At 31.8% G+C, this 13,077-nt stretch overlaps 1 protein-coding gene across 2 annotated transcripts in view; it reads right to left on the bottom strand.

Annotated features, from left to right (window-relative positions):
- Window positions 1–13,077, bottom strand: part of ANKHD1 (ankyrin repeat and KH domain containing 1) — a 106,076-nt gene that overhangs the window by 52,441 nt on the left and 40,558 nt on the right. For both annotated transcript variants that reach the window (XM_052643233.1, XM_052643235.1), the window contains exons 7-10: window positions 11,157–11,251; window positions 7,303–7,540; window positions 6,876–7,067; window positions 5,063–5,172 (exon numbers count right to left, since the gene is read on the bottom strand). In XM_052643233.1, the coding sequence (XP_052499193.1) occupies window positions 5,063–5,172; window positions 6,876–7,067; window positions 7,303–7,540; window positions 11,157–11,251 (635 nt within the window). The remainder of the gene's footprint in view (window positions 1–5,062; window positions 5,173–6,875; window positions 7,068–7,302; window positions 7,541–11,156; window positions 11,252–13,077) is intronic.

Raw genomic sequence — 13,077 nt, 5'->3', positions numbered from 1 at the left:
TGTAGACTTTTTTCTAAATAACCTAAGCATAGCCTTTGTCACTCATTAGCCCTCCATTCAGATATAGGATTACAGGGTGCTTTCTGCAGGTACTTCTACCTTTTAGTTGATTTATTTTCAAACAGCAAAGAAGGCCTATAACATGCTAAAATAGATCATAAAAAATCTGTATATGAACACAACTAGAATGTATTTACTTTCTCTAATATCTATATCAGTTGTTTATTATGGGAAATACTACTTGAGTTCCTCTTCTAAAATGAAAGGCCAAGGAGCTGGAGACAAGGAAGGAATACTAATTTATATATCACTCTCCCTTTCCAACCTTAGCTTTGTTGCGTGAAGGAAAATTCATGACAAGTATTTCTTTTATGTTAACCAATGTATCAAAGTTGTAGTGTTGAAATTAACATGCCATGATGAAAACAGAAAGATTCCACCATTTTCACAAATGGTTTGAAAAACACAACCACCACCAAATCAATGTAACTCTTTACAGATTTCAACTTATAGGTACTGAGAATGTATTATACAATATGGTAAATATAATTCACACTATATGTTATATATGAAAGCTATTAAGAGAGCAAATCCTAATAGATCTTGTGACAAGAAATAAATTTTTTTTCTATTTCTTTAACTTTGTGTCTACATGAGATGGAGGAGGGCATGGCAACCCACTCTAGTATCCTAAGCCTGAGAATCCCATGGACAGAGAAACCTGGTGTGCTATAGTCCATAGGGTCGCAAAGAGTTGGACACAACTGAAGTGACTTAGAACACACAGCATATGAGATGATATATGTTCAGTAATTTATTATGATAATCCCAAATTAAATTTATACAATGTTGTATGTCAAATGTATTTTAATAAACCTGGAATAAAAAATCTTTTTAAATAAAACACAATAAAACTCCTATATATATATAGATAAATACATATTTTAAAAAAAAAATATATATATATATGTATCTCACTTAAAAACAGAAAAAACAATGCTTACATGTTAACTAACACAGTGTTGCCACCTAAACATACGATCATTAGGGCCTTTGTAAACTCTGACTTGATGCAGTCATCTTTCACAGACATGGAGCAACTCTAACAATAAAATGGACATGGAAGCCAGGAAAACAAAGATTAACAAAGTAAGTCAAGATTAAAAGCAAGCAAGCCAAAAGAAGAGAAAGAAGCAGAGTAGTGTTTACAATCCAAATTAAACTCTTGAATAGTTCATGCAAATTCTCCACCTTGAACATAAAAGTAATAGTGAACAGGGAGCTAAAGGACTGTGGTAAAAGAAATCAAGCCATGTAAGTGCTTTAGCTGAAGTAAGCTATCAAGATAGGAACAAGAATGAAACATTAAAACTGTCTTCTGGTCTAAAAACCTGTAAAATAGGGAGAAAGGCCTAGAGTAATAACTATACAGGACACCAGGACAGTGACTCAGAGACTATGGAACTGAATCAACTTCAGTTTTTGTTTTTCTAATACTGTAGACGTTGATTTTATTTTTACTTTTTATTTTTTGGCAGCACAGCTGTGGGATCTTAGTTCCCCAATCAGGAATGAAACCTGTCCGTGTATGCCCCCTGCAGTGGAAGCATGGTCTTAACCACAGGACTGCCAGGGAAGTCCCTCAACTTCAGTTTTGAAATGGTATTTATTGGTTATTTTTGGCCAAGTAATTGAGTAACAAATTTGTAAGGACACTGATAGTATATTTCTTTTCAGAGAAACAAGATTAGTTTTCAAAGGCAGGTGTCCTCTTTTTTAAAAAAATTCCTTTTAGATTTTAAATATATTACAGAGTGCTAATGTTTTTTAATAAAAACTTTCTTACAATGGATTTACATCATATTATACTTGTCATTATATCAAATACTAAAAACAAATTTGGGCCCAATAAAAGATGCCGTGCTGAGAAAGTAAGCACATAAAGGAATACTATCTTTCAATATACAATGATCTCCATTACAGAGGTAACAAGAATTGCAAACAGCAGGAAGATATGGATTAGGTGATTTGTTCAAGGCTCTCTGCTTATTGAGTGGTTAAAATGACTCTGCATGCTAATAGGGAGAATTTTCAAAAAACTCTGCAATTAATGGACAGTTTTTATTTCATTTAATTTTTGATTTCTAAAAGGAACATTTTAAATGGCTTATTTAAGACTCCTAATCTCATTCAAAGGTTTTTAATAATGGACTACTGACATTTATGTAATTATCACAAAGTTAGACAAGTTACATATCAATTCATAATCTTCTAAATATGATGGACATTCAGTGTTTTTTTTTTTACTAAAAATATCTATAAATACTTTTTCATTTTAAATATTTTTAAAACAAGAAAAAATCAAATCTCAAATAACTAAGATTCAAATGAGAACATGCACATATTTTGAGGATCTACCTGAAAAGCTCAAGTATACGATCAGTTCTGGCTGAAGATTTTTTAAAAAGTATTAAATAAGAAACTGTCTAGATTTCCTTTAAAACTAAGTTCTAAAGTATACCTCCTACAAAAGTAGAATGAAAAGCCTTAAAAACTCTTAGTTTCATCTCAGAAAACAATAAAAGGAATTCAAATTGTATTACATTTTTATGAAACTATAATTAACATCCTGATTCTAGTACAGAATATTTTAAAGAATGAGAGACAACAGCTTTTAAGCTCCTTTAAAAAACATAATAACAAAGCCTTGAATTGTGGCAAAAGTTAAGCTCTAAAAATCTAAGAAAACATGAGGTTAGTCCAGATTGTGTTTCAAAGACTGACTTGTGAGTTCTTATTTAAAACTGAAGGTTAAAATAATTACCCACAAAATGAAGATTCTCAAAAAACAACTATTTACCTTAAAGAAATACCAAACCTAGACATCGAGAACACATCTATGGGATTCAGAAATGTTAAACAACTTACTCTATGCAATGGGAGTATAGAGTTTTTCCAATTCCAACCCACAGTCCTAAACAGACATTAGGAGATGACAGAAAAGAACAAAGGACAAGAAAGATGCTGCCTTTTTAGGTCCAGTTAGCAAGAATTATCAGTCATTTTTTCCTCAGGATTCAAGGACTGATCTGCCTGCACTTCTTGTTTTTCAGTAGGTCGTTTATTGCTCACCTCTGGCTTATAGTAAATCTGGAAATTATTTATAGGTTTAAAATATCAAACTAACTATACTTTTCCATAGTTTCCACATTTTCTATAAAGAACAAGAATTGCTTTTTACAATCAGGAAAATAACATTAAAATTGAAATATCTTTCCCTAGACAGCAAAAGCAGGAAACAGGAATCTTTTTTTTTTCCAATGGAAAATTATATATGAAATAATTCAAAAGTAGAAAAAAGGAAAAAGTTATGTACATGAAATTATTAGATCTAATAATTTACAACAGTGAGATATAAAAAGTAAAAGTTCAATAATAAATGAATGATGATGGCTCATCAAATTGATGGAATATTATGGACAAGTTACAAACATAGAGAATATGTAGCAATAAGGAAAAGATTATGATAGAACATACAGCTGGAAATTATAATTTAATTATAGTTACATATAAATATGAATACAAAGATGGTTTACAAAATAGAAAACAATTATGTTAGAATAACAGCATTAGCTCTGTACTTAAGATAAATATGTATCTAAGCCATCTTTAATCTTATATTTTGAATGTAAAACAATATGACAAATGAAAATCTATCTGCTTGTTTAATGAAATTCTTCTAAGGAACTTTCATCACAAGCCACTGACCTAATTACAGAAGACTATAAGACATTTAAAAATATTTCATAACAAATTTTTAAAATCAGTAAGTTTTGCTATACTTTATACTGCATTTAATAAGTAATTTTTCTTTTTTCTATTTAATATGTTTAGAAGAACTCCTAGCAAATAAGTTAAGGAAGTGACTTTGCTATGGAAAAATGGAAGAACAATGAATTTTATAAGAATTCAGAGGATAAGAATATTAAATTTGCTTATAGTATCTAAGATTTTATGCTCTATCCTATTTATTTCAAGTGATCAAATACTTCAATTCTTAATTTTTATAGATGACCCAAAGCAGAAGATTAAGATCTATTTAACATACCTATTATAATTTTCAAACACAAAAATTACACCTCTTAGAAATTCTAACTGGCAGAACCTCATTAATGAGAATGAATGCCAGTGTTATCATTACCATATTTAGTAGTAGTAGAAATCATGATGAACAAATAGCATAATTACACTATATTCTTATTTTAGTTAGTAATTATTTTCTACAATGTTCTGAGGGATTCTGGGAGGAACTGCTGTTACAAGAAATGGATTAAAAGACAATACTTAGGAAGTTTTCTCTATATGAGGGAAATTAGTAAAGTTGATTGTCTACAACATTTATAACTATGTGTGCCTCACATGGATTTTTAAGAAATAAATAAAGGAATTGTGGAAGAAACTCCAGAAAGCAGTTTAAAATACTCTCACAAAAAGCAAACATTTCAGCAAGAAGCATAAACCTTCTTCAAGAGGATATTATTTTACAATTTTCCATTGTTTTAAAGATTATTACACTTATGAACCTGCCATCTAATTTGAAACTTTAAAAAGCCAAAATAGAAGATATTGAAAGAATAGAAAAAGAATGAAATGCTCTAATAATGTTGTTAGGAAGATGACAGTAGTTTTATTTTAAATGTCTAACTAATCAGAAAAACATAAAATCACTCAGTGATTTGAAAGGTTATTCTATTCTATAAACATATCATTGCATTTATATATCCATACAGGGCAGTTTAAAAGGTTCAGGAATGTTAAATGGGACTGGGGTGAGAGGAAGAAAGAAATAAATGGTTTTACCTAGAAAAAAACAGTATGCCCTTTTAAAAATTATTTTCAAATACATTTAATAAATGCAACAACTAAGAACAAGTAGCCAGATTTTCAAGTTATTTTATATAAAGCATGCAAACTATTGATCTGCTTTACTGGTGTTTTCTAAATGTTAAAAATAAAGGAATTAACATTCATACAAAAATATATGAAATTTAAAATCTCTTACTAAATCGGCCCCTGCTTGAAGTAAAACATCTGCAACATCTGTGTGTCCATTTTCACAAGCGTAGGTTAAAGCCGTGTCTCCTGTTGCTGTTGTAGCATGAACATTAGCACCTGGCAAGCAAAAAAAATTACACATTTATTCTGTGAATTTTAAAATTATATTAGATAATTTGATTTTATAAGTTGGTGAAACTCATAAACTCTAAATATGAAAACATCAGAATATATTTTAAGAATCCTAATTTTCCTTTAAAAATGCTTTGAAAAAATGCTTTTAGCCATAAAGAAATTATACCAAACAACTAAAAACTATAATAGTCTGTCTATATATCCCCAGTAAGATATACTCTAAGAAATAAAAGAGATGCTAAACCAAAAAATACAAAAAATATCAATTTTCAGAAATCATACCGGCAGTAGATTTAGTTTCTTCTGAGACAATTTTATGAATACTTTTTATGATTACATATGATTACATAAAAAGTGATTCTCAAGCCACGAGACAGTTTCATAAACTACCCACTTCAAATTAGCAAAAGTAGCCAAATGTGAGAATTAATGGTGACATGATAGAAAAGACAGTGTCAGGAGCTCTAAGTTTGAATATTGGCCCTGTCACTTATTAGCTTGATTTGCTTAGAGAAGCTATGAAACATGATTGTACATTAGTTTCTGTATCTGTAAGATGTGTGTACTACTTCTTAACAGACCAGTGGCCAAAGGTAATTAATAGAGAGAACACATGAGCTGAGCAAAATGTCTGATATCCAGTGATTTCTTAGTTAACATTATTTATTCCTTTTTTTAAAAGTCCCTTAACAATACCATGACTACTTAGAGGGATGTGGGAAGAATGAAGACTGGTGAAGAAAGACTCTTGAATAGGACACAGACAATTATAGAAAATAATGAGAGAATAGTAACTGAATAATATACCTACATATACTATCTATAGCAAATAATAATTTTTGAGCCAAGGAAGAGGTCAGCTTGTATGGTTGGTTTGTGCAATGGTTCAAAATCTAAACAATCATTCACACCATTAATGACCTGGATTAATAAATTACTTTAATAATAATTCAAAGGAAAAATTGTTGCTGGTTATAATCAAATTAACAGTGAAAGCCCAAAAAGGATCAATAAAGTTTTGCTAATATTTCATTTCCCTTTATACATTAATTTCCTTACACATCAAGTTTTAAATAATTTATTAGACATGGATTAAAAAAATCTATATTACTTTCAAAGGAAATATAAAGGCTTACATCTGCCTGGATCAATTTTTTGATATATTCTTAACTTGCTCTATCAAGAAAACTATATGTAAAAACACTGATTTCTTACTACTGCTTCACAATATATAAAGCACAAATTATTTTATATAAAGACCAAAAATGTTTCTGCCAAAAAAAAATTTCCACTTTTTCATTCTTTTTTTTTTGATAAGTAAGAAATGTCAAGAAATGACATTATCAAAAGTTATAGAAGTTATCAAATTATAACCTCTATGTCATCCCTATATTCTCTTACTGAAAGACTATAGAAGGAGTTAATTTCTCCCCTTCAGAAACTACAAATCATTCAATGGAAAGAGAAGGTCAATGGGAAGTCTTACCATCACTAAGCAAACATTAACTACTTTATAAAACTTTTTTTTTTTAAGACATTTTTGGAGATTAAAAAGCCTAAGACGAGAGTTAAATTATGGAGCTGTTTTTCAACCTTTGTAGAAATGAAAAAAATAGAGTTAATTGTTAAAGTTATGAAAGCAATATAAAATTCTTTCTCTAAAAGGCGTTTTTAAAGCCACATACCAGCAGCCAGTAAGTATTTAACCAACTCCAGGTGTCCTTCCTGAGAAGCCTCCATCAGAGGTGTGGAGCAGCCGAGTTCTATGTCAGCCCCTGCCTTAATCAGGAAGTCTGCAACTTCAGAAAAACCTCCACAGCAAGCCAACGTCAGAGCAGTTTCTTGGGTTTCTTCTGTCTGAGCATTTATATTTGCTCCTGGGGAAATCATAAAAATAGATAAAACTATAGTTACAAAACATTTACAATAAAGTGTTCTGATTTCTGATAATTATCTCTTATTTTTTCTGTTTCTGGTGTTCTACCCAGGGTGTTGAAAACTTATTTTATCATCAATGCAAACAATATCTTAGTTGTAATAAACTTCAGTGATACTGACACAAAAATTCAAAGGAGATTGATTTTTTTAATTAAAGAAGTAGAACTATTTTACCTTGTGCTAAGAGTAGTGCCACCATCTCTTCATGTCCCTCCCGAGCAGCTTCCATCAAAGGAGTATATCCTTCATCATTAACTTCTTCAAGATTTGCTCCCCTTTCAATAAGCAGAGCTGCCAATTCAACATGTCCTCCACAGGCAGCCAGAGTTAACGGCGACTCGAATGAATCTGCAGGCATATTCACTTGAGCACCACTATCCAAAAGCAAACGTGCTACCTCTACATGTCCATCCTGCAGATTTTCAGAAGTAAAACAAGAAGAAAGGAATTTTTGTCTTGATATTTTTTAAGTGGGAGAAGAAAAGCAACAGATCGTGGAAAGACAGGAGGGAAGAAAAGGAGAGGCAGCTTAGATGCATATGTATTATCATACCCATCTGAGAAGTTTTGAAATGTCTTATCAAAAGTCCATTAAAATTATTTTACCTTACTTTAGAGTAAGCCCAAAATTTTCCGTAAGAATCAGCCTTGGTACATACAGTTACAATTTCAAATAATTTTTAATTTCTACATTCTCTGAAGTTCAAAAAACTATTAAATCCATAGTCATCAGTAACTCAAAATAAAATAATTACTATTTATACTACAGCCAGGGTCAAATATAGCTATAGCCTCAAACTTAAGCGTCATGTTTAAGTGTAGAAATTGTGTTAGATCTATTTAAGAAACAAAGACTGAGAAAAAATAACAACAAATTCTGTGAAGTCATTATCACTTGGGATTATATCACCAAGGTAAATCCCTGTGGACTGATACTATCTTATATTTTTTCTCATCACTAGTTTGTTGTAAAAAGGCAAAGAATTTTACAAAGATGAAAAAATTACTCACTTGTAAATAATTTTACCATGAGCCTATCTGCATAGATAGGCAATTAACAAAATATTCTCATGGAGGTATCCATTCTACCCCTTTATCATCATAAATACATTTCTTTAGTTTCAAACTCTTTGCTTCAAAATTTTATGGGTCTTAACTCCTGTGGCAAATAAAGATAGAGCTGGTATGTTGTTCTTTATTTTTAAAAAATGACCCAAATATTGCTAACGAAAAGTAAACAGAGTAGAAAAATAAGGTTTTATAAGGTTGGGAAACCCTTCTACTGAAGAACTAATGAAAGAAACCTTAAATATTAGGTTTCAGTATCTATCTAGAGTTTTATTATACTTAACTGTATAAGTTAGTTATAATCACTTTAGCTTTAATATGAACAAATACGTCACATTAAAATAAAACACATTTTTACCAAATTCCTATATTGAGTTATTTAGTATCTGAAATATATACCTAATTTAAAAGAAAATAAGGGTTTATAAGTGCCCACAAATCAGGGAACTACTATTGCACCCAGCTTCTTTAGGTTCCCAAGAAACTGTTTTGTATGAATTTAATTTTTGAAGATTCTTTGTATATTCTGCTAACATATCTAGAGTACAGACCTTAACAGAGAAATTGTGCTAAGAACTTTTTAAATATTAATGAACAGTATTATTTCTAACAAAGGAAAAAAGAATATGAAAATAAAATTTAAAAAGAATCATCCACTCTTTAAACAAAAAAAATTTGACCATATTTAACTGTACAGTTCAGCAGCACTAAATACATTCACATTGTTATGCAACTGTCATCATCATCCATCTCCCAAATTTTTCAATTTCCTAAAATGAAATTCTGTCCCCATTAAACACTAAGTCCTCATTCCTCCTCCAACCTCCCCCAGGCCCCTGGGCATCTAACAATGTACTAAGAACAATCAACTCTTGGGCTTCCTTGATGGCTCAGTGGTCAAGAATCCACCTGCCAAAGCAGCAGACATGGGTTTGATCCCTAGTCTGGGAAGATCCCACATGCCACAGAGCAACTAAGGCCGTGTGCCACAACTACTGAGCTTGTGCTCTAGAGCCGAGGAGCCACAAGTACTGAAGCCAGCGTGCCCTAGAGCCCATGTTCTGCAATAAGAGAAGCCACGACAATGAGAAGCCCATGCACTGCAACTACAGAGTAGCTCCTACTTGCCTCAACTAGAGAAAAAGCCCGTGCAGCGCTGAAGACCCAGAGCAACCAAAAATAAATAAATAAATATAAGAATAATCTACTCTTAAAGGCCTAATATCATTATTAATTTTTTTTTAATTCTAAGAATTCAGTCTTAGCCATTGAGCAGTAGCTGGGATTGGCCTTACCCTCCTATCATAAACTATAAAAATTGGGATAAAACTATTAGAGGCACTGGACAGCAACCAAGCTAGGGTTAGAGTTATAATCACTGAAAGAAGGAAGCATATGAGATAAGTGCTACATTCACTCTAACTTTTTCTCTTTAGGCATCTTCCAAATCATGGCCCAAGGAAATAAAGCCTAAACAAAGAGAGAACATCTCTAGGACCAAAGAGTTAAGGACTAGGAGTAAAAGTGATGCTGAAATCAAGCCTCAATAGGATCAGGGTGATTCACTGGTAATTTAAGTATCTGACAGAACAGAATTTAATAGTCTTAAAAGAAGGACAGGATAATCCAGAGCCTTGAAAAGGGATCATCTACAGCATATGACTCCCAATAAAAAACAATTAGACATATCAAGAAGCAAGAAAAGGTGATTGACCTCAAGACATAAAATAATAAAAATTGACCCAGAATTGAATCAGATATACAAGATAAAAGAACTTCAAAACAACTACTATACTACCTGTGTGCAGCAATGAATACTCAGCACAGCCAAAAATAAATAAAATTTAAAAAGAATAGAAAAACAGAGAAAAATCAGTGAAACCAAAAATTGAAGGCTCATCATTAAGTTCATATGCAATCTAAAGGAAGCCTGAATAGCCAAAACCAACTTGAAAAAGAAAAACAAAGCTGGAGGACTCATACTTCCTGATGTCAAAACTTAAACAAAGCTACAATAATTACAACTTTGTGGTTCTGACTTAAAGACAAACATACAGGCCAATGAAACAGAATAGAGAGACTAGAAATAAACCTTGCATGTATAGTCAAATAATTTTTGAAAAGAATGTCAAGATGATTCAAATGGGAAAAGTCAGTCTTTCTAACTTCGATGCTGGGAAAACCAGATGGTCACATGCCTAAGCATGAAATTTAACACTTAACCTAATATCATATATAAATTTACTCAAAATGGATTAAAAACCTAAATAAAAGAACTCAAACTATAAAACTTTTAGAAGAAAACATAGGACTAATGCTTCATGAAACTGGATTTGGCAATGACTTCTTGGATATGGTATCAAAGGCATAAGAAACAACAACAAAAATAGATGAAATGGACTTTTGAAAAACAAACCAACAGAAGCACAACCTTTGTGCACAGAAGGACACTATGAACAGAGTAAAAGGGCAGTCCATGAAATGAGAGAAAATACTTATCATATATATCTGATAAGGAATTAAGATCCAGACAATATAAAGAACTTCTAATATTCATCAACAAAAAACAAGCTAATTCAAGAACGGGCAAAGGATTTGAATAGACGTTTCTCTAGAAGCTATACTGCCAGAGAAAACAGTATGGTGGTGGTAATCCTCTTAATTAGATTTCTGATATGTGTATTTTACTATGATGAAAAAGCTGGAAAGAAAATAAAAGTACATGAGTGTGCTGGAAATAACATAGCTAACCCTGCCTTTCATATGATTTCCTACATTAATAGATTTACTATGAAAAGCAAAACACTGCACACACCCCCTTCAGCCTCTAATAACGTACAAAATTTTCAGATTCCTCACCATCTCATAATAATTTTTCCAAAAACTAGAAATAATTCTTAAAGGCTTAAATACATATGACTCTTTCGTCCCATATAATCTCAAATGCAATTTAAAATTACCATGCAAGCCTCCATTAAGGCAGTGTGCATCTCATCTGTTTTGTGCTCTTGATCTGCACCAGCATCAAGCAGAAAGCGAACCATGTCCAAATGGCCTTAAAAAAAGAAAAAAACAAATTTTAAAACTATATTTCTCAAGAACTATCAATTTAATATATAAGTATTAAAATGGGAAATATTTTTCTTTCAGATGTCTATACAAAAACTTATAACTTATTTTGCATTCAATAAATCAACAACAATTCTACAAAGCCAATCCAAAATAGTAAGCAGGCTCTCATCAAGGTCTTATCTAGGTTTTAAAGATCAAATTAGTCCAAAGCACATTAATTCAAGCTAGGTAAGGCAATAAAATGGTAATACTTATACTTTGATTTAATCTATATAAACTATAAATCAAAACACTGAAATAAAACAGAATGCCAAGTAAAGTATGTTTGGATCATATTTTTCGGAAAAAAAGCCTTAATAACCATAAACTCACTGTGGCAATGAGCAGGCACAGAAAACTCCATTTAAAATAATTTCAACCTTCTTGACACATTTAGTATATAAAAAGCCTTAATAGTCAATAAGAAAAAGACAAACACTCCAGTAGAAAAATGGATGAAGGACATGAAATGGCAATTCAAAAAAAAGAAATGAAAATGAATATTAAATTGATGAAAAATATATTAAACCTTCCTACTAAACAAATGCAAATTAAAATGAGACACCATTTTTTACTATCAAAATGGCAAATATTAAAAAGAATGATAATACCCAGTGTTGGTGAGGGTGTAGGGTGGGGTAAAGGGCACTCTCAAACATTGCTGGTGGGAGTGTAAATTGGTTCAACCTTTCTAGAAGGCAATTTGGCAATATGTATCAAAAGCCTTAAAAATGTCCATACCCTTTGACCCAGCAATTCCACTTCCAGGAATTTATCCTAAGGAAATAATCAGAGATTAGGCAAAGATGTCTGCACAAGGATGTTATCACAGTGTTTTTAATAATAGTGAAAAACTGGGAACAATTCAAGTGTCCAACAATAGGCAGTTATGGTGCATCCATTTGATGTATTTGGCAGAGATTGCTAATTCCCTACCTAATATCCATTCTTTCATTTTCATCCTGATTTCATCTCAGTGGCAACATGCCTGACTAAAAGACTACATTTTCTAGCCTCTCTTGCTGCTATGTGTAGCCAATGAGATGTAGGAGGGACTTACAAGGCAGAACTTCTAGGAAGACTCCTTAAAGGTAGCTTACTAAGTTGGAAGGCATTCCTCATTTTGCCCTTACCCCCTGCATCCTTCCTAGAATATGGATTGCTGGAGCCCTAGCTACCATCTTTGAGCATAGATAATAGGTAACCTTGAAAATAGAAACCACATACTAGGATGGTGGAGCAGAAAACCAGAATGCTCATATCTTAATAAAAACGAACTGCCTTTCTAGTTCTAGATAGCCTATTTTTGTACCTTAAAAAAATTTTTTTTAATCCATGCCACTTGCAGGATCCTAGCTCTCCCACCAGGGATCAAACTTGGCACTCGGCAGTGAAAGCATGGAGTCCTAACCACTGGACTGTCAGAGAATTCCCAGAATTGTTTTATATAAATGAGAATAAGTTTCTCTTTTGTTCAAATCATTATTAATTTAGGTTTTGTAACGAAAGCAGCCAAATCTACTTCTAATTAAAATAGTGAAATACCATGTGAATATCAAAAGTTGTACTACAAAAGTACTTATTGAGATGGGGAAGTGTTCGTGATGTATTGCTAAATAAAATAAGCAGACTATAAAACAGTGTAAGAGTATGACCATTTAGTTTTTAAAATGTATATATACATTTTGACCTGTGGACAATGTGGAGGGTTAGGGTACAGTCAAAAATCCACATCACAGTTGGCCCTCTGTATCCATGGTTCCATATCCA

This window comes from Budorcas taxicolor, chromosome 7 (genome assembly GCF_023091745.1).
Source record: "Budorcas taxicolor isolate Tak-1 chromosome 7, Takin1.1, whole genome shotgun sequence".
NCBI classification, from domain to species: domain Eukaryota; kingdom Metazoa; phylum Chordata; class Mammalia; order Artiodactyla; family Bovidae; genus Budorcas; species Budorcas taxicolor.
Note: the sequence above shows the minus strand (reverse complement) of the source record. Positions and strands in the feature narration are given on the sequence as shown.